The following is a 27,463-nucleotide window of genomic DNA, read 5'->3' as shown; positions in this document are numbered from 1 at the left end:
TAAACCCGCCCTGGTGCAACTTGAGGCCATTCCTTCTTGTCCTATCACTTATTACTTGATTAAAGAGGCTCATCCCCAGCTTTCTGCAACCTCCAACTTCAACTTTCAGTGCATCTCTGCTCTTTTCCCCACCCCGCCGCGCCCTCTGCCCTTCCACCAGCCAACACGTGAATTCTTCCCGTGGAAGACAGGAGTCGAACCCAGTCGTTAAGGGGCCGCTGTCCCTTTAAGATGTGTAATTCGGTGCTGTCCCTTTAAGGTGAGGGCGCAGGCGAGGCCTCCCGCTGTGCGCATGCGCACTCCGTTCCCCGCGCGTCCGCCCGGGGCTGAGGGGCCGCCGCCCTCTTTACTGTGGCCGGAAGTGGGCGACATCTCTTCCGGAGCGGCGTCAGCCCTTCCCCAAGATGGCGCCGGTGCTCGGGCGCTGATTGGTCGGGTGGCGCGCGACGCCCCGACGTGTTGCCGCCGTTCACTTCCGGCCGGCGGCCACCGACGGGGGGGAGCGGCCATGGGGTGGCGGGACCGGCCGGCGGCGGGGCGGGGCGGGGGCCTCCCGCCCGCCGGCTTGAGGTGAGGGGGCGGCGGAGGAGGCCGGGCCCGGGGAGCGGGGCAAGAGGCGGCGGGGGGGCTCGGAGGCCTTAGCTTGGGCGAGTGGCGGCGGGGCAGGACGGTGGTGGCCCGGCTCGGGGCCGGTGCTGGGGGCGGCTGGATGGTGGAGGGGGGGCAGCTGCTGGGGGGGGGTTAGGAAGGTGCGGGGGGGTTGGGGTGCGGGGCTGGCTGTGGGGGTCCGCTGCAGGTGGGTGATGGGGAGCTCCCGGGGCAGCCAGCGGAAGGGGGGCGGCTGGCGGGGGGCGCTCCGGGGCCTGCAGGGAACCTGGGGTGAGGGGCAGCGCGGGGCCGGGCCGCGGGGAGAGGCCGGAGGAGGCGGTTTGGTGCAAGATCCCTTTGGGTGAGGAGGTGGGTGCTGCGCTGCCGAGGAGCCCAGGGGCGGGCGGGGAAGGGGGTGGAGGCGGGGAAGGGGATGGAGGTTCCCTGCGCCGTCGGGGGGCTGCAGGACGCGAAGCTGCGTGGGGGGAGAGCGGGGGACACGCCAGCGACATGAAACCGCGGCGCTGGGAAAGGCTTCGCGTCCGCACAACTGCTCATCCACACGGTGACCTTGAGCGGGTACCGTACCAAACTTTGCACGTGTTCGCCGCTTTTAGAGCACATCGGATTTTTTTTTTTGCCTGGCCAAACATAAGCACTGATGGCTTCATCTCTAAGGTGGGAGGGCGGGTGGCTGCGCCAGCTGCCCAGCTCCAGCGTACGGGAGGTTGTGGGTGTGTTGGGAAGCGCTGGCCTTCGAGTGCCTCCGCCTCGTTTACAGAGAGCCAGCCGCTCACGGAGGGCCTCTGATTATCACCGAGGCAGTTTTTATATCCGCTTCAATCCTGGGGTAAATTTAAGGAGCGCCACGGTAAAGACTGAAAGCGGAGCTGCCTACTTAGAGCGGGTTCGGCGTAGCGTGGCACAGATAAAAGGCTTCAAATTTGAGAGACTTGTAGTGGATTTGTTTGATCTCGTGTTTTCCCACTTGAGAGCATCTCCACAGGCAACCGTGTACAGTGGTTGGAGCTCGGCCTCGCCGCCTGCTTCTGGATGGTTCCCAGGCCGGCGTGCGAAGGCATTAGTATGCTGAGCAGGAGACATCCTTGGCCAGGGGTACACAAAGGCCCTGTCTTTATTTGCCAAAGAATCATGTTTAGATACAGCTGCAGCAAAAACGGTTTGGAGAACAGATTGATAGGGCTGAATTAAAGAGGAGATAAATTGGCGGGGGGGGGGGGGTGTCATACTAAGTTGTGGTCTGTGTTTAGAAGACTGAAGCTGTATCCTGTAGGTCAGACAACAAACTAACGAGAGAGCAGAAGCAGGTGCAGTCTGCTTGGTAATCCTCTGCTTTAATTTCTAGGCAGAAACTCAAGAAATGCTTTTCTATTCATAGTGAGAAGTCACCATCTGTATAGATCTATTGAAGTGTAGTTTTGGTGTGGAAACTTCGAGTGTTGAAGTACAGAATGGCTCTGTGACCTGGGAGGGAAGCTGCCGTACTTGTATTTCATTTTGGAGGGCAGGTCAGTTCTTTTGAGATTTAGCAATTACTTTTGTATCGATCTCCCCGAAAGATCATCAAACTGAAACTGGGCACGACAGGATCACTGCTCTGAGAAAGGCTCTGGATTTAATTTCTGGAAGAATAAATGCTCTGAGCAAAATTCTCATCTTGGCAGAGTGAGAATTGTGGCCATGAAGCATCCCTGGTGATGCCAGGATGCCTTCCCTCCTCACCTCCCCGCAGGTGGAACTTTGCTCGTGGGCCCTGGGATTAAAGCCAGCAGTGTGCCCAGGGGGCCAAGAAGGCCAATGGCATCCTGGCTTGTACCAGCACTAGCGTGGCCAGCAGGGACAGGGAAGGGATCTTGCCCCTGTACTTGGCACTGGTAAGGCCGCCCCTCGATGAGTGGGTTCAGTTTTGGGCCCCTCACTCCAAAAAGGCCATTGAATGACTCGAGCGTGTCCAGAGAAGGGCAACGGAGCTGGTGCAGGGTCTGGAGCACAGGTCTGATGGGGAGCGGCTGAGGGACCTGGGGGGGTTTAGTGTGGAGAAGAGGAGGCTGAGGGGAGACCTCCTGGCCCTCTGCAACTCCCTGAAAGGAGGGTGCAGAGAGGGGGGAGGAGTCTCTTGAGCCAAGGAGCCAGCGGCAGGCCAAGAGGGAATGGCCTCAAGCTGCGCCAGGGCAGGGTCAGACTGGCTCTTAGGAAGGATTTCTTTGCAGAAGGGGTTGTTGGGCGTTGGAATGGGCTGCCCAGGGCAGGGGGGGAGTCCCCATCCCTGGAGGGGTTGAAGAGTCGGGTTGACCCAGCGCTGAGGGATCTGGTGGAGTTGGACACTGCCAATGCCAGGTTAAAGGTTGGACTAGATGATCTTCAAAGTCCTTTCCAACCGAGACGATTCTGTGATTCTGTAAAGTGACGTTGGCTTTCTAGTTTAGATCCTCAATGAAATCAGTAAGAGTCCAAAGAAAGTACAGTTATTTCCTCAAGGAGGGTAAAATTCTAAAGACAAAGCACTGTAGCACATAAAACTAAATAAAAATCAGGGATACTTTTTAATTATTATTTATTTGTTTCCCTTATTGCAGCACTGAGGACTTTTCTTAGCAGGTACACCTTACCTTTGACGTGGGGAGCTCTGTTGCGTATGGTTCAGGTTTTGGGTGGCAGAGGAATTTGGAGTATGGACCAAACCCTCAGGCTTCACCAGAAAATTGCATTGGCTAGACTTTTTTTTTTATAAAATATTAAGCTAGTGGGACTCCTAACAAGAACAAAATTATGCTTTCGTAGGTGCTGTGTGCAGGTAATTCCTGTGTAGGAAGCTTTATGCCGTCTAATTATGCCTGTATTAGTGAACTAGCAATGCTGTAATTATAATTAAAGCAATACAACTTTTGTTTAGACAAGCCATGGTGTTTGTTCTGCGTTATCTGTCAAGTCAATTGACTGTAACAATGAAGTGTAGTTTTCTTTGTGCTCGGTAAAACAGGGCTTCCCCCACCCTCTCTGTTGGACCCGGATGCCCTTGGGTATTTTTAACTTCACTGTCCATCAGCAGGAGCCATGGCAGCCTGTAACACTGTTTACTGATGTTAAGCAAATATTTTGTTGGCAGATAGGCAATGAAATGGGCTGTTAGTAGCACCCCCCTACCATAATTTCATAATCGTAATTTCTTCTCTGTGCCAGAGGTAGATAATTGCCATTGTTTTGTTCTTGCGTTTCTAACCAGATGGTTCTTGGCTCTTTGAGCTCTTCACGAAGTCTGCAACTGGGAGACGTTTATGCTGTGGTCTTCCTGACCTGATAACATAAAACAGCCCCCAAATCGGTGTACGATGTCGACTGCATCTCGTGTTAAATTTGAGTTCTCACTCAGTCGACACTGAATCTGTTTTCGGTTCCCTGGTTCGGCCACGCTTGTGCCAGTTTCTGCGTTTGCGAGTGGAGCTGCTTGGTATTGCTCTGCTCTCCGACAGCTCAGCTCGTGCCTCTGCACGGACTTCAAATACCCGTTTGCCTCAAATGTAAGCTGGGATGCAGCGGCAGTCAAGCCCTTTCTAAAAAATTAGTATTCTGTTACTCCTGAAGACCTGTAGGCCTTTTGTGATACGGAAAGAAAATCCTCGTGGTCAGTGGAGGAATCCGTTTCACGTTGAGGTGATTCTTTGAGATGCTCTTCTCTTTTTGCTTGTCTATACCCGGCCCTGCAAGGAGATCAGCTGCTTTTCAAGCTTGGTTAATCATACACCAAGTTAGAGCAAATTACAGCCAAAAGGGCAGCGGATGGAACTGCTGAGAGTCTTGTCCTGGGGAAGCAGCTGCTGGGACGGGATGAGCCGCGCCGATAGCGCAGCAGGGCAGGAGCCAGGGGCAGGGGCTGCTGGAGGAGGCTGAGCCAGGCCCTCCCCTCCTCATCCCTCCGCTGCCGGCACTCTGAATGCTGCCAGGGTTGGAGGGATGGCAGGTTTGTGAGCGTTCCCAGAAGTGATGATGAGGTATTGGAAGTGAGGATGAACTTTGCTCGCCTTAGCTGAAAAGCGCAGTTAGGCCCTGCTCAGCTGAGAGATCCCTGAGCGGGGACTTTTAACCCTTTCTTTTCAGGATCTCAGTCATCAACATGGACACTCTATGTGGCTGTTTTTGCCTTGTTCTCTCATTGCTGCCCCTCTTTTCACGACCTTCCCTTCCCTTCCAATCCCTTCCCTGGCTTACATCACCCTCCAGCTTTAGGAAAGTCAAAATGGAAATGCCCAGAAAAACTTGTCTCATTTGTGCGAGGAATCTGGGAACACAAATGGAGACTTGTCGCTTCCTTCTTTGTACAGAGCCTGGGACTGACAAGTGACACCCTGACATCCAGGAGCATCCCGAACCCGGAATGACTGGGGAGAAGCTGCTTTGGTTGACGGTCCATGTTCCTGCGTGCTCGTTAAAAGGTAGCGCTTGCTTTTGGGACAAAGCTCTTCCTCTGTGGATCTCAAACCGCTTTGCAAAGTCCGGCAAGCTTGGATTTGCAGCAGAGTAGTCTAGACCATCGTGAGAAGTGCCGCGTGTGCTGTTAGAGTTTAACAACGAGCTACGGTGACATCAGAAGGCGCCGCCGTCAGCCGCGTGATACGGCCCCGCTCGCTGAGGTTACGGTCCCGCCGCTCTGCCAGCAGAATGGTTTACGCAAGGGCACTCTGCGTACTGCAGGAAAATCAGCAGAGTTAGGTGAGGTAGGGTGCTTTAGCTAACTGAGGTGCTTCGTCCTCTACTGAAAGTGTCTCTCGTTTCAGATGCCAGCGCCTCAGCCTAGTCGGTCAAGACAGGAGGGCTGAGCCTGGATCCACTCTGTACTTTTGAGGTAGATCTGGGACACGCCACCTCTCCTACCCCACTCTGAGGAGTCATGGAGGACAAACGCAACATCCCCATCATCGAGTGGGAGCACCTGGACAAAAGGAAATTCTACGTGTTTGGGATTTGCATGACTATGATGATCCGGGTGAGCGTTTACCCCTTCACGCTCATCCGGACACGGTTGCAGGTTCAGAAGGGCAAGAGCCTATACAACGGGACTTTTGATGCTTTTGTGAAAATCCTGCGGACAGAAGGGACAGCTGGGCTCTACCGTGGCTTTTTGGTCAACACTTTCACCCTGATCTCTGGCCAGTGCTATGTGACAACGTATGAGCTCACCCGAAAGTATGTGTCACGGTACAACAACAACAATGCTGTGAAGTCTCTGGTGGCCGGTGGCTCAGCCTCTCTGGTGGCCCAGAGCATCACGGTGCCCATCGATGTCATCTCCCAGCATCTCATGATGCAGAGGAAAGGGGAAAGCATGGGCAGGTTTAAGGTGCAGAACCAAGATGGCAAGCGGATGTTGGTCTTTGGCCAAACCAAGGACATCATTGTACAGATTTTCAAGGCCGATGGCTTTAGAGGCTTCTACAGGGGCTACGTGGCCTCGCTGCTCACCTATATTCCCAACAGTGCGGTCTGGTGGCCCTTCTACCACTTCTATGCCGGTAAGTGAAAGGAGACTTTGAATGTATCTTACCCCAGGAGACCTAGAAGCCCCCCAGATCCACTCTGAAACTCTGGACCCAGTGTGATTTGCTTTCTCTCTTTGATTTGGGGTGGGGGCAGAACCCCAAAACAAAAAGCTGTGTCCAATTTAAACGAATTTTGCGGATGTTGGGTGGAAGGTTGAGCAGGGCGTTGTTTTAAATGTGGAGTCAAAGAGTAGAGGCCTCAGTGCTAGAGGACTTAAAACTAGATAGCTCTAGGCAAGAGGGACTCGATACATCTACTTGAACTTTCTCTTCCACTAATCCCAAACGATGCTGACTTTGCATGGAAGTGAGGAAGGTTCTTGTCTGGCACTGGGCAGAGTTCTGAAGCCACCGTGTCAGTATAATTTGTCCTTCAGTTCACATTGACTCGGGAGTCTCGTATATGGCAAAAAAACTTCTAGAGCTACAAGTCTCAGAGCAAAACCAAATAACAGAATGGTTTGGGTTGGAAGGGACCTTAAAGTCCATCTAGTTCCCACTCCCTGCCCCAAGCGGGGACACCTTCCACTAGCCCAGGTTGCCCAAAGCCCCATCCAACCTGGCCTTGAACCCTTCCAGGGAGGGGCAGCCACAGCTTCTCTGGGCAACCTGTGCCAGGGCCTCCCCACCCTCATGGGGAAGAATTTCTTCCTTGGATCTCATCTAAATCTCCCCTCATTCAGTTTAAAACCATTGCTGCTCATTCTATCCCTCCCCCCGATCAAGAGTCCCTCCCCCCTTTCCTGTAGCCCCTTTCAGTCCTGGGAGGCCGCTCTAAGGTCTCCCCGGAGCCTTCTCTTCTCCAGCTGAACCCCCCAACTCTCTCAGCCTGTCCTCACAGGGGGGTGCTCCAGCCCCCCGAGCATCTTCGTGGCCTCCTCTGGCCCCGCTCGAGCAGGTCCGTGTCCTTCTGCTGTTGGTGCCCCCAGAGCTGGACCCAGCACTGCAGGGGGGTCTCCCGAGAGTGGAGCAGAGGGGGAGAATCCCCCCCTCACCCTGCTGCCCACACTGCTCTGGGTGCAGCCCAGCACATGGGTGGCTTTCTGGGCTGCCAGCACCCATTGCTGGCTCACAGGCAGTTTTCCACCCACCAACCCCGCCAAGTCCTCCCAGGGGCTGCTCTCCAGCCACGCCTCTTCCAGCCTGGATTTGTGCTTGGGGTTACCCCCACCCATGGGCAGGACCTTGCCCTTGGCCTTGTTGAACTCCACGAGGTTGACACAGCCCCACCTCTCCAGCCTGTCCAGGTCCCTTGGGATGGCACATCCCTTCCCTCAGTGTGTCACCGCACCACACAGCTCGGTGTTGTCAGTGAACTTGCTGAGGGTGCCTCGATCCCGCTGTCCATGTCCCCAGCAAAGCTGTTACAGAGTGCCAGCCCCAGCACGACCCCCGAGGACACCACTCGTCACCGCTCTCCGCTCGGACACGGAGCTGTTGACTGTGACTCTTCTGTGGTTTTGTGCCTTAAGATCATGGTTCAGTTTCCAGAGCTTTAAAACTGGCACCAAGCCTTGTGATATAAAACTCCACTTAACAGTATGTTCTCTCCCTAGCTCAGCTCTGGTAATCCTCAGGGTGTTCCCAAATACTAAAGATATTGCCCAGCTACGATTTACTTATTTTCCCCTGATAATCCTTTAGATTTCTGTCGTGCAGCTTTGCATGTGGTTTTTAGACTAATATTTACCTAGTAGCAATCTGCCTAAAAGTGATGATAATGAGAGGCTTAGATTTCACTGTACTAGGCTTAAAGTATATCTTGAAAATCACCTGCTCTTAAAAATACAGGTGTCTCAAATGCCTAGTTTGTTTTTCAGAGCGGGCCCAGTCTGGTGACAGTGAGGAGCGTCGGTTACGCATCTGCTGTGTTTAAATGGCAACAGCAGCTTGGGATGTTGGTCCAGCCTGAGCTTTTTGGGAGTGCTCCCTTTGCTCTCCACATCAAAAAATTTTAATACCAAATCCACTGTATCAGTTGTAAGACTTTCATGGCAAAAGGGTTCAAAAGTGGCCGTCTAAGAACACGCAAGTTGATCTGGACAGAACGGAGCTTGCCTCTTTCAGGTGTTTGCTCTCTTTCCTAGTCTTCTGCAGTGAAAGACTAAGTCTGATGGTAAATGTAGCCCCGGCTGTCAGTACATCTCTGCTTTGGCTGCTTTTTCTAGTCCTCTGTCCCTGGGTCGTGTGCTGGTCTCGGCTGGCAGCAGCCCGGGTCACTGGACCTTCCTCGGCATTCAAAGTACACTGCTGGCAGTGATTCCGATCGGCGTTCCGGGTCGCAAACAGAGCAGCTTCCTTCCCTCTCACCAGATAGACACAACCACCGCATCACCCAAAGAAACTGGGACTTTTGGACTGTCTTCCCTACAACTTGAATCGGTAAAAGTGTGGGAGTTTCCAATCCCGGTTGCCAGGTAGCAGGAGCAGAGTGAGGAAATCCCTGGGACGAGCAGAGCCCAGCGCTTTTCTCCTTGGAGATCCCCCGGCGGGACACCGTGGGGATATCTCTGTGACAGTGAGCTCTGTGGCAGTGACAGCTTCCTGGATCCGCACGAATCTCTGCAGACAACTTTTGATAGTCTTCTCTAAAGGTTCCCCCCTCTGCCTTTTAAAGGGGGGGTGAACGTTTCCATGCTCTGTTTTGGGGACGTACAAGCCTTTTCTGCCCAGCGGGTCTGAGAGTCTGTGTTTGAGCTGACCAGAGGCTACGTGATGGAGCGCTGAGCTGCCGGGGTGTTTACGGGCTTTCTCCCTGCGTGTTGCTAACTTCTGGTGGGTCTAGAAAGCACCACTTAGACGTTCTGTGGGTGACTTCTGCACTTGGGCCACAACAACGCCCAGCAGCGCTACAGGCCTGGGGAGGAGTGGCTGGAGAGCTGCCAGTCAGAGAGGGACCTGGGGGGGATTGGTAATGAGCCAGCAGTGTGCCCAGGGGGCCAAGAAGGCCAATGGCATCCTGGCTTGTACCAGCACTGGCGTGGCCAGCAGGGACAGGGAAGGGATGTGACCCCTGGGCTCGGCACTGGGGAGGCCGCCCCTCGATGAGTGGGTTCAGTTTTGGGCCCCTCACTCCAAAAAGGCCATTGAATGACTCGAGCGTGTCCAGAGAAGGGCAACGGAGCTGGTGCAGGGTCTGGAGCACAGGTCTGATGGGGAGCGGCTGAGGGACCTGGGGGGGTTTAGTGTGGAGAAGAGGAGGCTGAGGGGAGACCTCCTGGCCCTCTGCAACTCCCTGAAAGGAGGGTGCAGAGAGGGGGGAGGAGTCTCTTGAGCCAAGGACCCAGCGGCAGGCCAAGAGGGAATGGCCTCAAGCTGCGCCAGGGCAGGGTCAGACTGGCTCTTCGGAAGGATTTCTTTGCAGAAGGGGTTGTTGGGCGTTGGAATGGGCTGCCCAGGGCAGGGGGGGAGTCCCCATCCCTGGAGGGGTTGAAGAGTCGGGTTGAGCCAGCGCTGAGGGATCTGGTGGAGTTGGGAACGGTCAGGGTGAGGTTCATGGTTGGACTGGAGGAGCTTCAAGGGCTTTTCCAACCCAGATTCTGGGATTCTGTGACAGGTTGTAAATCAGGGATTCTGCCCCCAGCAAATCAGTCTAAATTAGCAGGTGGAGTTAAGGATAAGCAGCCGTTCGTCTGAAATTTTACTCTCTCTCCTGTTCCCAGAACAGCTTTCGAGCTTGACTCCTAAGGACTGTCCCCATCTCCTCCTGCAAGCTATATCGGGGCCGCTCGCAGCTGCGACAGCTTCCACGCTCACCAACCCCATGGATGTCATCAGGGCTCGGGTTCAGGTAAGCTCAGCCTGCTCGGCACGTCTGTCTGCAACAGCAGCATGACGCAGGGGTGGGGTTCGGTCTCGGCTCTTTGATCTCTGTGGCTTCAGGTAAACTGCTCCCCTTCTCTCTCAGTTCGTAGGTTGTTCTGTCCTAGATACCGTGCTGCTTAATTTGCAGTCAGCATTAAGAGGAGGCGGCTCAGGTAGCGAGGCTGGCTTCGCCTGCCTCAAATGAGGTTCCCCAGAAGATGTGGCATCCTTCCGAAAAGGAGAGGTGCTTCGAGCAGCTTTTAGTGAGACTTGAGCTGTTGTGTTGATCCAGCCCCTTCTAGATGGGAGGAAGGAGGAGACAGATCTAAGAATCCCACTTACTGCTGCCCCTTTAGGATTTCTTACTTTATTTTTTTTTCCCCCCCTCGGGGAGTTCTGGAGACTAGATCAAGGTTATTGGACAGGCTGATCTGTAGTCTCTAGAGTCTTCAATTGGAGCAGAACCCCAGAGCAGCTCAGCATGAAGTCTGGCAGCTCGGTGAATATTTCTTCTGGCTTTGCAGGTGGAAGGCAAGAGCTCCATCATCCTCACCTTCAGACAGCTCATGGCGGAGGAAGGGCCCTGGGGCCTGACTAAAGGCCTCTCTGCTCGCATCATCTCGGCAACTCCTTCCACCATCGTCATCGTGGTGGGGTATGAAACTCTGAAGAAGCTGAGCCTCCGCCCGGAGCTGGTGGATTCGAGACACTGGTAGAGGCAGCTGCTGGAAGGGAAATCTTCCGTTGAACCCGCTGAATTTGGACTGTCATGGTTGAAAGCTCAGGAGAGGCGGCTGCTGTCTCCTTTGTCTCTAGCTGGTTTCACAGTACAAGGCAGAAGCAAGAGCGACTGCAATTCACCTCTTCAGATTTGATTGTAATACAATGCTCTGCTGCCGTTTCTGCTTAAAACCATCAAAATGTGACCTTTGGCAATGTTGTTTGCCTGTGACAGTTCATTCAAAAGCAGCCAGGTGTGTGAACGCATCCTGGCAAGTTCTTAATTCCCTTTTTTTTTTTTTTTTTTTTAAATTAAAGACTTACTGGCTGAAGCAAAAAGCCAGTTTATTCTTTAAATTATTTTAATTTTTGCCAGACTTCCGAGGAGGGGAGTCTAACAGGCTGCAGCAGAGCCCTCTGGTGGGTTGGGTGCTGATTGCAGTTGTACTGTGGGAAGCTGGAAAAAATAGAATAGACCAGTAAACTTCTCCAATCACCCACATTTATTTCTAGAAGATGTGAGACGAGAGTAACCTGGAGCCACTTAAGACCTTCTTTACTGCGTTTTGAATAGATCTGTACATACCTTTTTTGTATGTTCTTGGAAAATGTTTCCTATCTCTCATCCTTCAAACAGCAAGCTGGCTGGTAGGCAAGGTAGGAGTTGAGCTGGCTGTTTGTAACTAGCTGATGGCAATTTTGACACCTAACCGATGTTTTTAATCTGTTGTTATTTAATTTTTTTTATTTTAGGGAAGCTTATTCTGATTTCTGGGGGACTTGAGTGGTTGTTCTGTGGCCTTGTTCAATGTGAGTGTCAATACTGCATGTTCAGGGTGGCCGCTGCCACTTCCCACCTTTAGTTAGTTTAAGCACAAAGTGTTTGGAAGTGTCAGGTTGTTGTGCTGCCAGCAGCCGAGAGGAGAACCGAGTGTGATTAGAGCTCCAACTGGATGTGAGGTGGGGAAGGAAAAAAAAAAACGCTTGTACTGGCTTTTGATCCAGTTCAAACCTGATTGGCATGTTCATATTGAATAAGAAGTAAGGTTCACTAATACTTTGTAAGTTTAAATCCTGCTTATCCTGTTTGGGAAGGGCAAGGATGATTCTTTGCACACTCTTGCTGGATCAAAACCCTGAGCTGTGGCCTGTGCTTTTTACCAGATGCAAACTTGCAATCGAGTGATGAAGCAAGAGGCTGCTCCTTGGGGAGGAGGAAGGAAGGAACAGTTTGACTTCCCTCTGCTGGTCTCAGTAGTTGAGATTTGCCTCTCCTGATGCCAGCCCACGCGTGGTGCTCACCCAGGTTAGTTGTGTGTCTGAGAGGCGAGAGAGACGCCTCCAAATAACAGATGTCTCGGCGCCTCTGTCCATCCCGCTGCCGTAACGAGGGATTCCTGGTTGTAGCCTCGATCCTGCCGAACTGTGGCTGCTGCCCGGCGTCTTTTCCACCTGGGACTTGCTAAGTGTGGTTCTTACCTTCATCCCGACGTCTGCAGTTCAGCCCAGGCAGAGACTGGATGTGCCACAGTTTCTGCTGGAGGTGGAACAAGTACAGACAGATGCTGCTGAAGTTGGAGAGGGACTTTTATGTTTAAGAGCAGAACATGGTTATAAGACACTTTAATGGGGTTGCAGCTGAGTCATCAAAAGCCTTTTAATCCCACCTTTGTTTTTCGCAGCGTTAAATAAGGTGATGTGTGCCTGAGCCACTGACAGAGCTGGTCAAGCAGCGCGTGCTGCAGGTGGCTCTTCTGTCGCGTTTTTGTTGTTTGAAAGACAACACCAGTCAGCGGATTCCGCTCTAAAAAGTGGAACAGCAGCATCGCAAGATTGCGAGGAGGTATCCTGAGCGTACGGTAGCGCCGTTCTCACACGAGGCCGGTGGTAATACCAATATTAAAAGAAATAATAATAACCAGCCTCTGCTGGTTACCAGCAGGGTGAGTCTTGGTGTGTGTCACAGAAGTGGCAAGACAGCACAAACGTAGGGAGACGCTCTCAAGCTTAATATTCCTCTCGTAACCAGCGAAGTTGTTGACAACTAATAAACTTCAGAGACCTTCAATTTGACGCCTGAGTTTAAAAATGCATTAGTCTCGGTGAGTGCATTTTCCAGGGGATTCAGCCAATTTCTGTCATTTCACAAGGCTGTGTTCTTGGTTTTAGCACTTCACCTTCTGAGGAGCACTAGGAGGGACCTGACCAGCCGAGGCTGCCTGAAAAAACAGGGACAGTGACAGCGTGCAGAGCTGAACAAGCCAGAAAAAAACCAGGCTAGAGCAGGTGTGGTACCTGAAACCATGGATTAGTTGCAAGTCCAGATCTTCCTTTACAAGCCGTGGTTAGTTCTGGTTAGCTCTTACAATCAGCATCTTGACAAGGGAAAAATGAATGAGATTTACTGCTTTTCCCTCTCTTTTGGTGCTGAACATGGATTACTCTTCCCCTTTTGAATTCTTCAGGCTTGATCGTTTTATTTCATTAACCGAGAATATTATAGAATCCCAGAATCCTCTCGGTTGGAAAAGCCCTTGAAGCTCCTCCAGCCCCACCATGAACCTCCCCCTGACCGTTCCCAACTCCACCAGATCGCTCAGCGCTGGCTCAACCCGACTCTTCAACCCCTCCAGGGATGGGGACTCCCCCCCTGCCCTGGGCAGCCCATTCCAACGCCCAACAACCCCTTCTGCAAAGAAATCCTTCCTAAGAGCCAGTCTGACCCTGCCCTGGCGCAGCTTGAGGCCATTCCCTCTTGGCCTGCCGCTGGGTCCTTGGCTCAAGAGACTCCTCCCCCCTCTCTGCACCCTCCTTTCAGGGAGTTGCAGAGGGCCATGAGGTCTCCCCTCAGCCTCCTCTTCTCCACACTAAACCCCCCCAGGTCCCTCAGCCGCTCCCCATCAGACCTGTGCTCCAGACCCTGCACCAGCTCCGTTGCCCTTCTCTGGACACGCTCGAGTCATTCAATGGCCTTTTTGGAGTGAGGGGCCCAAAACTGAACCCACTCATCGAGGGGCGGCCTCCCCAGTGCCGAGCCCAGGGGTCACATCCCTTCCCTGTCCCTGCTGGCCACGCCAGTGCTGGTACAAGCCAGGATGCCATTGGCCTTCCTGGCCCCCTGGGCACACTGCTGGCTCATTACCAATCCCCCCCAGGTCCCTCTCTGACTGGCAGCTCTCCAGCCACTCCTCCCCAGGCCTGTAGCCCTGCTGGGCGTTGTTGTGGCCCAAGGGCAGCACCCGGCATTTGCCCTTATTAATTCTGCCTGGGAGCAGACGTGGGCGGGGGTTAACCCCGTGATCTGCTTATTGTGCTGATCGCCCTTTCCTGCCCTCGTGCGACAGATGGAGCATTTCAGCCCCCTGTGATTTTTATTATTTTGGGGGTTTTTATGCTTAAGCCATTCTGCCCTGGTTCGGGGGTGGGCTGAGCTCTCCGTGGCCACGCCCCCTGGCGCTTGGCCACGCCCCCGCCCCTAAGGGCGCGTCCTCGCGCTTTGCGGAGGGGCGGGAGGAGCGCGGCGCTCCCCGCATGCGCAGTGAGCAGGGGCGGGCCCCGCGCAACCGCCAATGAGCGGCGGCGGCGGCCAATGGGCGGTGGCGGTGGCCAATGGGCGGGGCCGTCGGGCGGTGGCGGCGGCCAATGGGCGGCGGTGGCGGGGCCGTCGGGCGGCTGGAAATGGCGGCGGCGCGGGGCGACGCTGAGGAGGCTGCGGCGGGTGGCGAGAGCGGCCCGTCCGTACCGGCTGCGCCGGGCCGCGCCCAGGTGTTCGCCACCGTGGTGGACACCTTCCTGGAGAAGCTGGTGGCGGCCGGGAGGTGAGGCGGGGGCCGGGTCTCGCCGCTCCGTGAGAGGCGCGGCCTGGCCTGGCCGGGCCGTGCCGCGGGGAGGCCCCGGCCCCCTGCAGTGACCCCCCGGCCCCTCCGGTTTTGCAGCTACCAGAGGTTTGCGAACTGCTACTGCTGCTTCTACAAACTGCAGCCCGAGATGACCAGGAGCATTTACGACCAGTTTATATCCCAGCTGCAGACGTCCATCAAGGTGAAGGGGGAGGCAGGGGCTCGGGGCTGTGCGTGCCTTCGGAGGGGCTTCACGCCCTCGGTGTAAAAGCACTGCGCTGCTTGGTATTAAGGGCAGCAAACGCATTTCTTGAATGGCAAAACCAGAAAGTTAAGATTGCTCCCCAGGGATTCTTCCAGACCTCTCTGTCTTCCACAGGAAGAGCTGTAGAATCATTTCGGTTGGAAACAGCCGTTAAAATCATCGAGTCCAACCTTAAACCTAACGCTGCCAACTCCACCACTAAACCCTGTCCCTGAGCGCCACGTCTACATGTCTTTTAAATGCCTCCAGGGATGGTGACTCAATAGCTGGTGATTCCCAGGACGTAGCCTTCATCCAGGGAAAAGCGAGGGCTCATGAGCAGGATGATGTCTGTGTCAGTTCGGTTTGGGCCCTGCTGAATCCCTGCGGTGTCCTTCCTTCACAGGAGGAGATCCAGGAGGTAAAGGATGAAGGAAATCTGGAGCCGCTCTTTAATTCCCTGGATAAGATCGTGGAGGAGGCAAAGAACCGGGAAGAGCCTGCGTGGTATGGATGGTCTTGTGGAAGGCGGTCTGGGGAGCGCGTGTGTGGAGGCACATTCCTTCAAGGGCGAAAGTCAGTTCCCGTGCAATGTTTGGGTCGTGTTGATGTGTCCTGTAGGCCTTTATGCTGCAAGGAGATTTAAAAAAATTTTAAAAACCTTAACAGCATCGAAAACGTTCGAAAATAAGTTTTATTTGCGCTTCTCTAGGTCATGTCCTTCTTCAGCGCAAAGAGATTAGTGCTGCTGAGGCCAGAGGGAGGTAAACTCGATTCTGAATAATTTAAAAGGCTGAAGGCATGTTTTAGCCACAGCTGGTGGCTAATAGCCAAGCGCTTCTGGCTGGGCTGCCTTGCTCAGGCCCTCAGCAGGCACTGGAAGTTGGACACGCTGCCTTTTGCCCGCCCTAAAGGCAGGCTGGGTGTTTTAATCAAAAAGTATCATCAGGATTCCTTGTTTCTGGGGTCTGGAGCACATGTTGTACGAGGAGCGGCTGAGGGACCTGGGGGGGTTTAGTGTGGAGAAGAGGAGGCTGAGGGGAGACCTCCTGGCCCTCTGCAACTCCCTGAAAGGAGGGTGCAGAGAGGGGGGAGGAGTCTCTTGAGCCAAGGACCCAGCGGCAGGCCAAGAGGGAATGGCCTCAAGCTGCGCCAGGGCAGGGTCAGACTGGCTCTTAGGAAGGATTTCTTTGCAGAAGGGGTTGTTGGGCGTTGGAATGGGCTGCCCAGGGCAGGGGGGGAGTCCCCATCCCTGGAGGGGTTGAAGAGTCGGGTTGAGCCAGCGCTGAGGGATCTGGTGGAGTTGGGAACGGTCAGGGGGAGGTTCATGGTTGGACTGGAGCAGCTTTGAGGTCCTTTGCAACTGAGGTGATTCTGTGATTCTGCATTTGGGGAAGTTCATTACACCCTGCCCGCCTCCAGGCCTCACAGACGGCAGAGTTGGGAAGGTCTCGTCCCGTTCCCTTTGTGTGTGCCCTTGGGGGCTTTACACGCGCGTGTTGTAGCTGTCCTCGAGCATCCGGAGGCGGAGGAGCCGCTGAGCTGATACGTTCCAGCGGTGGAACTTTAAGTTGAGGTGTGTGACAGAAGTTGTTGTGCAGGATTGTTGCTGCCTGGTGGCTTCACATCCCGGTTTGTTCGCAGGCGTCCCAGCGGGATCCCGGAAGAGGATATTTGCAGCGCCATGGTGCCGTACCTCCTGAAGCACAGGGCATACCTGCAGAAAATCCTAAAGGAGAAGGAGGAAGAGAACAGGAAGGTGGCGGAGTCCGTGCTTGCGGGGAGGGATAGGATCGCAGAGCTGCAGCAGCTGATACAAGCTCGCAAACATGCCTGGCAGGTAAAAACAAAAAATAAATAAACCTCTCTGCAGCATCAGTGTGCAAGAAGCACGGTTCTGCAGCTCTCCACTTATCAAAGGCCTCACCAGGAGCCACTTGGGCCTGGGCGTTTCACTGGAGGTCCTGGATGTTTTTCTGTGTGCGGTGGCTGGGACGTTTCTGCGGGTGGGATGAGCGGGTCGTGCTCCGGCCGCGCGGGGGACGGCGGTGCGCGCGACGCTCGGGGTCCTGAACGCTGGCATCTGGGGAGAAAAGCGCTTTGCTGAGTCCAGTGGCGGTTGTTTTCCTTCCAGGCAATTAGTAAAGAGCAACGAGAACTGATGGCGACGCTCAAGGAGCCGCAGTGAGGACGGGGGGAAGATCCTGCGTGTTGCGGGGGGGGTTTATCATCGTGGCAGACGCAGCCTCCTCTTGTCAGGCCAGAAGAAACCTGCAGCGGGACTGAAAAGCTGCCGGACTTGCACAATTTGATCAAAGTTTGTGAAGAAATAAAAAAGAACGCATCAGGATCTTTGGAAATAGATGAGAATTTCCTATTTCCCCGCTCGGCTCAACGGGGAGAATCCTTCAGATCTGACAGCCAGCGCGCTGCTTTAGCGCGGGAACGGGCCTGATTCTGGCTTACTAAAGCCAAATTTGTGGCCTTGATGGTATCTTAGACGTGCGTTAGAGAAAGATCGGTGCCTCCTGCGCAGGAGTGAGGGGCCGGGGAGCTGCAGCACACGGAGCCCGCGGGCGGGTAGATGCTGCCGTGGCACTTTGTGCAGCTGGAGCTGCCACAGTCGGACTTTTTGCCACATTCATTTTCAATATCTGTGATTTTAAACAATTTATCTGCCCGTGGCCCCTCAGAACAGCCGTGTCAGCAGCTGCTTTATCGCGTCAAGTTCCTCGTTGCTGTTTATTCTTTTTTTTTTTCCTAGTTATTTTCCAACCTGCCCCCTCCCAGCAGCGAGGGCGGTTCTCCGGGGACCGCGGCGTGAGGGAGCCGGGGACGCGCCCTGCCTCGCCGGTGTGGCCTCGTGGCAAAGGGGTTGAATATTTTCCTGTGAAACCTCCACGTTGACTCCTAGAACCAAACTTTTGGGCTCGGTTTCACCCCTCTGGAGCTGCTCTTTACGGCCTCGGCGGGGCTTCACGAGCCGGGGAAACGCGTTGGGGAATCCCTGTGAGTGAGGATTTTCTTCAAAATGAAGGAAAGGTCGTTCCTCTGGGCTGGGCGGGTCACGAGGAGCGTCCTCCCGAGCCTGAGGAGGATTGTGAGTGTTCCCACACCGCATCTGCCCAGGGCAGCGGGTTCTCTGCTCACCTGCGAGAGGCTGTGCCCCATGGGGTGGGGAAAACAAATTCTGAGAACAACGGTGGCCGTTTCCACCACGCACAGACCTCTGTTTTCAATTACAGGCAGCCAGAGCCTGCGATTGACTGACTTAGGCATATTTTCCTTCTGTCGTAAACAAGCCTTCCCTCGCTGCATTATAATCTAAATAAATTGGAGCTGTTGTTCCCCCGGTCTTGGCTCCCGCTGTGTGCGCTTGGCCCGCGTACTCTGTATTTATGGGTTTGTTTGACAAAGGCTCTGGCTTGGGCATTTCTCTCCTCCTCCGCCCCAAAGCCTCCGGTTCCGCTTTTCAAGACAGGGCTGGGATTTAGAGGATCTGAAAGTCGGGAAAGCGGTCAGGATCCCAAAGAGGAATGTCACCCCAGGCGGCCCTGGGAGCTCCCGCTGCTCGGAGCCTTTCTGGAGTTAAATGGGAGCAAACTGGGGAGGCGGGGAGCCCCCTGAGCACTGCTGGGGTCTTGTGGAGAGCAGGAGGTGAACAGGGATGAACCAGAGATTCTGCTCCGCTTCGGTGCCTGAACCACACCAGCAAAACGCTTGTTGCTCTTACAAACCCCTGTTTGGGGGTTTTAAGAGGTGCTGGATCTTTCCGAGGCCTCGTTTCTGGGAACCGGCGCTGCCCGGGTGGGATGTGGCACGGGAGAGCGTGTGGAGGGCAAGGACAAGGGCGCCTGCGCGGCCTCTCGCGGTCACGGCCGCCAGCCCTGGCCGGGGGCTGCGATGCCACAGGGAGGACGCGCTGGTCCCCGAGGCAAAAATTGGCCACCGAGTGAGTGCCCGTTGGCCCTGTGTGGAGAGGAAATCCCCACAGGTTTTGGCAGGAAACTCTCCCAGCGTGGCAGCAACCCTGCTGGGATCCAGCGGTGGGAACTGGGACAGACCAGTCAACGACTGGGGAGGGCAGTGGGGAGTCCCACCAGTGCCCCCCATCTCCCAGCCCAGTTAGGGACTGGGAGCTTAGCGTTAGGGTCATTCGGGTTAGGGTCCAGCCCCAGTTAGGGACTGGGGTGCTGCCAGGCCGGCAGGGCTGGGCCCAAACACTGGCCCGGGGCCGCGTTTCCCTCCCTGTGGGCTCTGGCCGGTCACGGGGGGAACCGGGTTCACCCCAAAACCACAATTGCCGCCTGCGCTGGCGGCTCCCGGCCGCGGCGGATGTGCTGGAAATAGCCCTGGCGGGGCCGCGGGCCCCTCCTCGCGCAGCGCCCGATAAAAGGCGCCCGGGGAGCCCCGAGCACATGCGGAGCAGCACCATGAAGCCCCTGGTCCTGCTGACCCTCCTGGCCCTGCTGACCCTCGGCCTCTGCCGCAGAGGTAGGGGGGGGGGGCGGTGGGGAGGGTCCCCCCAGGAGCTGGAGGGAGCGGAGGGGCTTGGAGGGAGATTTGTGGAGCCTCGGTGAGGGGAGGGTGTGGGGCTGGAGCGGGGGGACAGAGATCAGGGCTCCCTCGGCCAGGTGGGGGGGGCTGGGTGAGGGGGGACAGCACAGGGTTGAGGAGCAGGGTGGGGGTGAGACCCCCCCCGCAAAAGGAGGAGCGGGGTGAGGGCAGAGCCTGCGTGGGGTCTTCCCGAGTCACCCGCTCGTCCCTCAGCTGCCGACCGCTCCGTCAGCGCCGACGACTCGCCCAGCTCTGAAGGTGAGTGTCCGCGGGGGGATTCGTCCCTGCTGCCCCGGGGACAGGGATGGGGGGGGCCCAGCCCCCCCTGACCGCCCCCCTCCTCGCTGTGTCCCCACAGCCTTCGTCTCCAAACGTGCCAGCGCCGAGCTGGCGCGGAGACACAAGAGGAATTACGTCTATGACAGGTAGCGCTTGGCCCCCTTGCGCAGGGGAGCCTGTGTCCCCCCCCGGGTGACACCGACGGGGCCACACGTTCCCCACCCAGCTGAAATCCTGGACCCCCCGCCCCCGGGGCTCCTCCACCACCCTCCTCATCCCTCATCTGTCCCCAGCAGCGTCTACGGGGTCGTGCGGGACCCGCTGGAGGCCAAGCGCGAGGTGTGCGAGTTCAACCCCGCCTGCGATGAGCTGGCCGACCACATCGGCTTCCAGGAGGCTTATCGGCGCTTCTACGGCCCCGTCTGACCCCCCCCGGCCCCCCCAGCCGTGCTGCGGCCCCACAGGGGCGCCAACCCCCACCCTACAGCCCCCCTTTTACACCCCTTTCTGTTAACCGTGGAAAGAAATAAATGCACAGATGGTGGAGTCAGCTCGTTCCTGGGCTGAGGGCACGGGGAGGGGGGGGGGAGCGCAGCGGGTGTACCCCACATCACACCCCCGAGGCCCAGGACCTCCCTCTCCCAGCACCCAAAGGTGTCCAGCGCCCAGCCCGGGCAATGATGAGCCCAGCGCTTGCACCACCATTATTCCAGTTTAATTTAAAGAAGATGCTTGTCCCAAGCGCGGGGTTATTGCGGGGCTGCTCCATGTGCCCCCCCCGGAGCCCTGCGCCCTCCCAGCAGCCGGGTTCCCGTAGCAAACCACCATTTCATCAAGGCTGGGGCTGCAGGGGGAGGTGTGAGGAGCTCGAGACCATGGCCACGGGACCCCGGCCCTCCCTTGCACACCCACCACGCACACGCGTGTGCCTCGTGCTGGGGGCTGCTGGGCTCTGTCTCTCCTCTCCCCCACCCAAACCACCTGCAATGCTGCTGCGGGGACCCCACCCAGGGTGATGAATCGCCCCTGCCCCAAATTGATCTCCAGCACAGCCCCGGCCGCAGCTCCTGGAGAGGCTACAGTGCAGGACCTGCCTGGCTCACCCCCCGCATGGCCCCTGCCAGCCCCCTGCACCCCCACCTGAGCCCAAATCCCAGAATCATCTGGGTTGGAAAAGCCCTTGAAGCTCCTCCAGCCCAACCATGAACCTCACCCTGACCGTTCCCAACTCCACCAGATCCCTCAGCGCTGGCTCAACCCGACTCTTCAACCCCTCCAGGGATGGGGACTCCCCCCCTGCCCTGGGCAGCCCATTCCAACGCCCAACAGCCCCTTCTGCAAAGAAATCCTTCCTAAGAGCCAGTCTGACCCTGCCCTGGCGCAGCTTGAGGCCATTCCCTCTTGGCCTGCCGCTGGGTCCTTGGCTCAAGAGACTCCTCCCCCCTCTCTGCACCCTCCTTTCAGGGAGTTGCAGAGGGCCAGGAGGTCTCCCCTCAGCCTCCTCTTCTCCACACTAAACCCCCCCAGGTCCCTCAGCCGCTCCCCATCAGACCTGTGCTCCAGACCCTGCACCAGCTCCGTTGCCCTTCTCTGGACACGCTCGAGTCATTCAATGGCCTTTTTGGAGTGAGGGGCCCAAAACTGAACCCACTCATCGAGGGGCGGCCTCCCCAGTGCCGAGCCCAGGGGTCACATCCCTTCCCTGTCCCTGCTGGCCACGCCAGTGCTGGTACAAGCCAGGATGCCATTGGCCTTCTTGGCCCCCTGGGCACACTGCTGGCTCATTACCAATCCCCCCCAGGTCCCTCTCTGACTGGCAGCTCTCCAGCCACTCCTCCCCAGGCCTGTAGCCCTGCTGGGGGTTGTTGTGGCCCAAGGGCAGAGCCCGGCATTTGCCCTCACTGAAACTCAACCCTTCTCTCTGCCTCCAGCCCCGGGGCCCAGAGCCCTCAGCTGCCCCCCAGCACCCAGCAATGGCCCCGCCGCTGCACTGGGGCCACGAACGCCACAGTGGGGCCACCAATACTGCACCTCAGCCCTGCTGGGCTGTGACTATCACGCACAGACAGACAGACAGACACACACGGGTCCCCAGGGTAACTGTGTTGGACCTGCTTGGGTCAGGGATTTGGGGGTCCCAGGCCTTGGTTGGGCGCCTCCATGGGGGGCTGCTACATGGGTCAGTGCCCTCCCTGCAGTGATGAGTGTGATTAGCTGTATTTTAAAAGTGGGGAAACTGAGGCACGAAGAGGGAGAATGGGGGGGGTGCAGCTTCGCTGGCTGAGGGACTGAGGAGGGGGGGGCACCTCCTCTTATAACACCCCAAGACACCCAACAGCAGGACTGAGGCATCTGAGCCCCTCACCCTCTTCTCCCCACACTTGGAGCCAGGGGAGGAGCTCTGGGGGTGCCAGGACAGCTGGGTGCCCCCAGCCCAGCCACTCACCCCGCAGTGTCACGGCTCCCTGCGGCACCCAGCCTCCGTGAGGACGCTTGCGGGGCCGGCGGAGCTGCCAGGGGCCCGCGGCAAGGCGGCGGTGAAGGCGCCGATGATGGCGGCGTTGCCCAAAAGGGCCAGTCCGGCGGTGCCGAAGGTGCCGGGGAGCCCGGGGGCGGGCAGGCGGCCCCGCAGCCAGGCCCGGCGCGAGCACACGTCGCTGAGGACGGCTTCCAGCTGGAAGTGGGTGCCCAGCACGGCGCAGATGTGGAAGAGCTGGTGGCTGTGTCCTGTCGGGGTGAGAGGCCCAACAGCACCCCTGGGTGCTGGGATTCCTTGCCCAGCTCCCACTGCAAGGGGTTGCTTTGGGGGCAGGTGCTGTGGCACTGGGAGGCACTGGGAGGCACTGGGAGGCACTGGGAGGCACTGGGAGGCACTGGGGGCTGCTGCTCACCGATGTAGTCGAAGCGGCCGGGCGCGAGGCGCTCGGGCAGGTGGGATGCGAAGAGGAAGCCGGTGAGCAGCGCAAAGAGGAGGTGGTAGCAGTACCCGGCCACGGCCTCGTTCCAGGCGCAGCTACTCCAGAAGCAGAAGAGGAGCTGTGGGGAGGAGGGTGAGCAATGGTGGGGACGCACACACACACCCCCCACCCCTGGAAGCACCCCGGGACCCCCGTGGTGGTAGCAGCCTGCCCCGGGACACCCCGACTCACCCGGTAGAAGAGCGGGATGTTGTCGTAGAGGAAGGGGTACACGAAAGCCGCCGTGCGCAGCACCTTGCTCAGCCGGGGATGCTCCAGCTCAGGGAAGCTGTGAAGGGGGAAAAGGGAGGGGAATTGGGGAGGGGGAATTGGGGAGGGGGGACATAGACTCCTGTCAGCCCCTGCAGCGAGGACCCTGCAAGCTTTGGGCCACACCCGCTGCCTGCACAAGGGGACCCACCCCAGAGACCCCAAAGCTGAGAAGGAGGAAACATCCAGCCCCAGTTTCCACCCAGCTGCAGGACTGGTGCTTTTCTGGTGCTTTTTCCGCAAAACATACCGGGAGTAGCAGGAGAGGCCGGTGCAGACAAAGGAGTTAAAAGCAGCCACGGGGACAAAGTAACGGTGCAAAACGCCGCTGACCCAGTGGTCGGGCATTGCGTAGGCACCGTAGGCAAACGCACAGCCTGCAAGAAAAAACGAGGGGGCCAGTGGCTCCCGGTCCCTGTCCCCATCCCTGCGCCGGGCCCCCTGCAGCGGCTCACCCAGGCTGTAGAGGCTGAGGGCTCCGTAGTCACAGAAGTAGCAGATGTGGCGGGCGCGCGCCGACATGGAGCTGAAGGTGTGGGCGCAGCTGGAGGCGAAGGGGTAGAGGCAGACGAGCAGCAGGTAGATGAGCAGGGGCCAGTGGTGGGGCTCCCGGCAGAAGTCCAGGGAGGATGAGAGCACCAGGAAGCGCCACACGAAATACCTGCGGGCACAGGGGTGAGCTCCATCCCCGTCCCTATTCCCCGTCTCTGTCCCCATCCCTGTCCCTACTCCCACCTCCAGCCCCTCCTCATCGTCACGCCTGGCCCCGTCCCTGCCCCCATCCCCACTCCTGTCTCTGTCCCACAGAATCACTCAGGTTGGAAAAGCCCCTCGGGATCAGCGAGTCCAACCCTCAGCCCGACTCTACAAAGCTCTCCCCTACCCCACATCCCCCCACAGCTCATCCAAACGGCCCTTAAACACCCCCAGGGGTGGGGACTCCACCCCCTCCCTGGGCAGCCTATTCCACTCTCTGACCACTCTTTCTGGGAAACATTTTTCCCTCCTGTCCAGCCTGACCCTCCCCTGTTGCAGTTTCAAGCCGTTCCCTCTCGTTCTGTCACTAATTCCCTGGGAGCAGAGACCAGCACCAACCTCTCCACAACGTCCTTTCAGGGAGCTGCAGAGAGTGATGAGGTCTCCCCTCCCCTTCTCCTCCTCACACTGAACATCCCAGCTCCTTCCATCGCTCCTCACAGGATTTATTCTCCAGCCCCTTCCCCAGCTCGTTGCCCTCCTCTGCCCTCGCTCCAGCCCCTCGAGATCTCTCTCGGATTGAGGTGCCCAAAACCGGTCCCCATTCCCATCTCCATTCTTTCCTTGTCCCTGTCCCCCTCCCCATCTCTGTCCCTGTCACTATCCCATATCCCCACACCCATCGCCACTCTAGTCACGTCCTCGTCTCTGTCCTTGTCCCCATCCCCACCAGGTCGGTAGGAAGTGTGTCCAGATGTTGATCTGGAAGGAGCTGAGGACGCAGTCAAGGGCTGAGCTTTTGGGGTGCCGGTACCCTGACATGATCCCATCCTCCCAGAAGATCTGTGGGGACAGCGGGGCTGGTCAGGAGACACACGGGGGGGGAGTGGGGCAGCCCCAGAGAGCTGCTCTGGCCTCGTGGTGGGTGGGGAAACTGAGGCAGGGTGCGCTGGGAGCGTCTCACCAGCTGGAGCAAGGTTGGGTGGGGACCCCCAGGTGATTTTCCACCTTGGATGAGGGAACTCGGGGAGAGGAAAACCTGAGGGCAGAGCCCCACCATCACCCAGCCACACGTACCCGCGGCACCTGATGGACCCTGAAGATCTGCGGCAGCTTTATCGTCAGCATGGTGGGGCTGAGGCACTCGGGGCTAGAGGTGTCAGGGCGCTGGGCCACAGCCCATGGCCTGCAGAGATGGGACAGGGGCCACTGGGGGAGGGGGCTGCAGGAGCTGGGACAGCTGCCCTGGCTCGACTCTCGGCTCAGCTCAGCGGCTTTTTCCAGGGATGTGACTGGCAAAGCTCCCCGCCTTCACCCTTCCAGAGAGCCACGGGGAGGGTGAGGGGGATGGCGGGGTATCTGAGCAGGATCGGGCCCCCCAGGCCCAGGACAGGGGGGGCATGGGTGGGGGCTGGCAGCAGTCGGGGGGGGGGCTGCAGCAAAGAGCCAGATCCTGCCCTCATGCCCTGCCCCACCGCGTCCCCGCGGAGGCTCCTGACCCCATTTACCTGCTTTGGGGTTGTCCCTGGTAGAACTAGGCTTAGGACCGGGCCACCACGGAGGGGGAAAAGCCCCACAGACGCCCTGCAGACCCCCAAGCCCTGGCCCAGCCACGGAGGTTTACACAGGGGCCAGGGTGAAGCTGGACACAGAACTTGGTGGTTGGGGAAGGGTTTCCCCAGTGGGGAAACTGAGGCACGGCATGGGGAAAGCACAAGGGGAATCCTGAGTGTCCCCTGTCAACCCCCAGCCCAAAACTCACCCAGTGGTTTAGAAAGGAGGAGAAAAAGGAAAAAAAAGAAAAAAAAAAAGAAGCAACCTAAAAGGGTCTGGAGACACCTCCCACCACCCTGCGTGGGGCAGGAGCGGAGCTGGCGAGGAGCGCTGGTGGGATGGTGGGTGACACCGTGCTGGGCCTCCCCCCCTCCCCCCCGCAGGCTGGGGGTCTCAGCCCCACGGCTGCCGCTCACCACCCACCTCCCCCGGCCGCGTTCCCGGGCTGCGGCAGCAGAAAGTGGCCAGAGGGTCCCTCCCTGGCGGACGGGGCAACCGGGGCCTCTGCGGGGGCTCAAAGGGAACTTTGTGCTGGACACGCTGCTGCCTTTGGCTGAAATCCCCCCAAATTCCCCCTGGGTGCAAGACCCCGCTGCTCCGACGGTGGTGGGACTACGGGAAAGTGGCTCTGGGCATCAGATTTTAAATGCCAACGAGCTCTTTAGCCGGGGGAGCCGAGTGCCAGGTCCACGCAGGGACCCGCAGCAAACACCCACCCGGTTACACCACGGGGCCCCACGAGCGCCGCAGAGACCCAGGAGGTGGGGAAAGGTGAAGAAAGCAAAATTAAATTTGGGAAAACATTCCCGGCTGACCTGAGAGCGTCCCGCTGGCACAGCGAGGGCTGGAGGTGGCTCAGGCTCAGTCCAGGAGCAAATGCCAGCAGAGGCGTCGGCGCCGCGGTGGGATGGAGCCGCCGTTCAGGAGGTGGAGGGTTGAACCGTGAGCGGGATCGTTGCTGTCCAAGCTCCCAGCGTTGGGGATTTATTTACTCCCGAGAAGGCTCATGTTCCTGGCTCAGCACCCCACGACGTGCAGCTCAAATCCGCAGGCGCCGGGGCTGAGCTGCACCCAGGGCTCTGGGGCACCGGCAGCACCGGCTGAGAGGTGCTTCTCCGGCCGGCGTGAGGGTTTGGGGGTCCCGTGAGCCTGCCCGCAAAGGGACCTGCTGTATCTACGCAGGGGTGCAGGTCCTGGGGCTGAAAAGCCCCTCAAAATAACCTGTGTGAAGCGCAGCAAACCCTGCGTGGGGACCTACTCGGGGCAGAGAAATGGCATTTCTGTACAGGGAAAGCAGAAGCGGAGGCGCAGGGGGGGGAGCGGCCGGTGAGAGGGAGGCTCCCGGGGCTTTCCAAGGACAGAGGCCCAGCTCTTCATCAGCGCTATAAGGTTTTAATCTGCTTCAATTCTGCAAAAAACCCCTCAGTTCATGCCCCACCGGGGCAGCTCTTGCAGCAAGAAGCTGCCTGGAAACGAAGGCACTGAGTTTTTAAGGAGGCAGGTGGCACATCAGAGCCCCCGCCGAGGCCATCGACGCTGGGCAGCCTCTGGGCACGGCCCCCGCAAGCTGGAAGAGGCGTTTCCAGCCCCTTTGGAGGGGACAGAGCTGGCGCTGACAGGTCCCTTTTGTGCCACGGCAGGCAGCGGCGTTGGGACGCAGGGCACGTCTCGCCCCGCGGGAAGAAGTCGCCCACGGCTCCTTCTCCCACTAGGAACTAAAAGGCAGATTCGCCTTTTCACAACCTCCCTCTCCGACTTTCCTACTGCTGGCAGCCTCCAAAGAACTGGAGAGGGAGAGTAAATTATATTAGTGCCTGGCTCAAGGCTTTCCACCAGCAGAGCAAATAAAGGAGCTTTGGTGGGAACGAATACAGGGAGTGGAAGGTTTTCCCCCCGCCATAAAACACCACCCCCAGCTTCCGTGTCACCAGTGCCTGGCCTGGACCCTCACAGGCTCAGCTCTGCCCCCAAAACCAAGCCTCTTAAATCAACACTTAGAAGTTACGCATTTTAAAATAACGTGTCATTTCTAACCCCCCTGAGAAGACACCCAATAAACCACTGCGGTTCTTTTTGCTGATCACAATGTCGCTGGGGTTGGGGATGCTCCGACGTGCAGAGCCCTGGCAGGAGGATGAATCTGTCCCCACGCACAAAGGCAGCGAGCAAAGGGGAGAGGAACAAAGGAAATTAGTCCTGTTAGAGGGATAAGGAAGGGACCCACCTACATTTCATCCCATCAGATCAAAAGCAAACCAAGGGTTTCACCTTCTTCCTTCACCTGACTCAACATTCAAAGGGGCTGGGAATGGCAACGCTTTTTTTTTTTTTTTTCTGAAAAGCAGAAAGTTTGGTCAAAGTGCACGTATGATTCACGTATCAAAAATGGGGCCGCGTAGG

The 27,463-nt window shown here is 57.5% G+C and overlaps 4 protein-coding genes across 23 annotated transcripts; 3 read left to right on the top strand and 1 right to left on the bottom strand.

Annotated features, from left to right (window-relative positions):
• Positions 1–483: 483 nt before the first annotated feature.
• SLC25A44 (solute carrier family 25 member 44) lies at positions 484–13,128 on the top strand. Of its 13 annotated transcripts, XM_074853061.1 has the most exons (7): positions 502–570; positions 1,988–2,117; positions 3,186–3,207; positions 4,929–5,039; positions 5,382–6,116; positions 9,806–9,933; positions 10,472–12,740. In XM_074853061.1, the coding sequence occupies exons 5-7, from the start codon at positions 5,495–5,497 to the stop codon at positions 10,661–10,663; spliced, it is 942 nt and encodes a 313-aa protein (XP_074709162.1). In that variant the 5' UTR covers positions 502–570; positions 1,988–2,117; positions 3,186–3,207; positions 4,929–5,039; positions 5,382–5,494; the 3' UTR covers positions 10,664–12,740. The 13 variants fall into 13 exon arrangements, 5 of the variants coding, with proteins under 5 accessions (XP_074709161.1, XP_074709160.1, XP_074709163.1 ...); XR_012626710.1 differs by lacking the exons at positions 1,988–2,117; positions 3,186–3,207 and having other exon boundaries at positions 484–570; positions 4,929–6,116; positions 10,472–11,324; positions 11,421–11,477; positions 11,832–12,740; XR_012626712.1 differs by lacking the exons at positions 1,988–2,117; positions 3,186–3,207 and having other exon boundaries at positions 484–570; positions 4,929–6,116; positions 10,472–10,921; positions 11,832–12,740.
• Positions 13,129–14,261: 1,133 nt separating this feature from the next.
• PMF1 (polyamine modulated factor 1) lies at positions 14,262–18,098 on the top strand. 4 transcript variants are annotated; one of them, XM_074853333.1, is made up of 5 exons: positions 14,262–14,485; positions 14,603–14,708; positions 15,157–15,257; positions 16,395–16,590; positions 17,515–18,098. In XM_074853333.1, exons 1-5 carry the CDS (start codon positions 14,277–14,279, stop codon positions 17,572–17,574), a joined length of 672 nt encoding a protein of 223 aa, XP_074709434.1. In that variant the 5' UTR covers positions 14,262–14,276; the 3' UTR covers positions 17,575–18,098. The 4 variants fall into 4 exon arrangements, with proteins under 4 accessions (XP_074709434.1, XP_074709432.1, XP_074709435.1 ...); XM_074853331.1 differs by having other exon boundaries at positions 15,157–15,326; XM_074853334.1 differs by lacking the exon at positions 17,515–18,098 and adding an exon at positions 16,885–17,100.
• Positions 18,099–19,158: 1,060 nt separating this feature from the next.
• On the top strand, positions 19,159–20,024 carry BGLAP (bone gamma-carboxyglutamate protein). Of its 2 annotated transcripts, none has more exons than XM_074853336.1 (4): positions 19,159–19,244; positions 19,521–19,565; positions 19,666–19,732; positions 19,883–20,024. In XM_074853336.1, the coding sequence occupies exons 1-4, from the start codon at positions 19,169–19,171 to the stop codon at positions 20,010–20,012; spliced, it is 318 nt and encodes a 105-aa protein (XP_074709437.1). In that variant the 5' UTR covers positions 19,159–19,168; the 3' UTR covers positions 20,013–20,024. The 2 variants fall into 2 exon arrangements, with proteins under 2 accessions (XP_074709437.1, XP_074709436.1); XM_074853335.1 differs by having other exon boundaries at positions 19,880–20,024.
• A 1,166-nt stretch (positions 20,025–21,190) lies between these two features.
• Positions 21,191–27,379, bottom strand: PAQR6 (progestin and adipoQ receptor family member 6). 4 transcript variants are annotated; one of them, XM_074853413.1, is made up of 8 exons: positions 25,879–27,379; positions 24,587–24,695; positions 24,240–24,352; positions 23,269–23,474; positions 23,064–23,190; positions 22,736–22,832; positions 22,478–22,622; positions 21,191–22,313 (listed from the first exon to the last, which is right to left on the bottom strand). In XM_074853413.1, the coding sequence occupies exons 2-8, from the start codon at positions 24,635–24,637 to the stop codon at positions 22,042–22,044; spliced, it is 1,011 nt and encodes a 336-aa protein (XP_074709514.1). In that variant the 5' UTR covers positions 24,638–24,695; positions 25,879–27,379; the 3' UTR covers positions 21,191–22,041. The 4 variants fall into 4 exon arrangements, with proteins under 4 accessions (XP_074709514.1, XP_074709512.1, XP_074709513.1 ...); XM_074853411.1 differs by having other exon boundaries at positions 23,064–23,474; XM_074853412.1 differs by lacking the exon at positions 24,587–24,695 and having other exon boundaries at positions 23,064–23,474.
• Positions 27,380–27,463: the final 84 nt, after the last annotated feature.

The sequence above is a fragment of the Strix uralensis genome, chromosome 32 (genome assembly GCF_047716275.1).
Source record: "Strix uralensis isolate ZFMK-TIS-50842 chromosome 32, bStrUra1, whole genome shotgun sequence".
NCBI lineage: Eukaryota > Metazoa > Chordata > Aves > Strigiformes > Strigidae > Strix > Strix uralensis.
The sequence above is the reverse complement of the archived record's forward strand: the minus strand, read 5'-3'. Positions and strand labels throughout refer to the sequence as shown.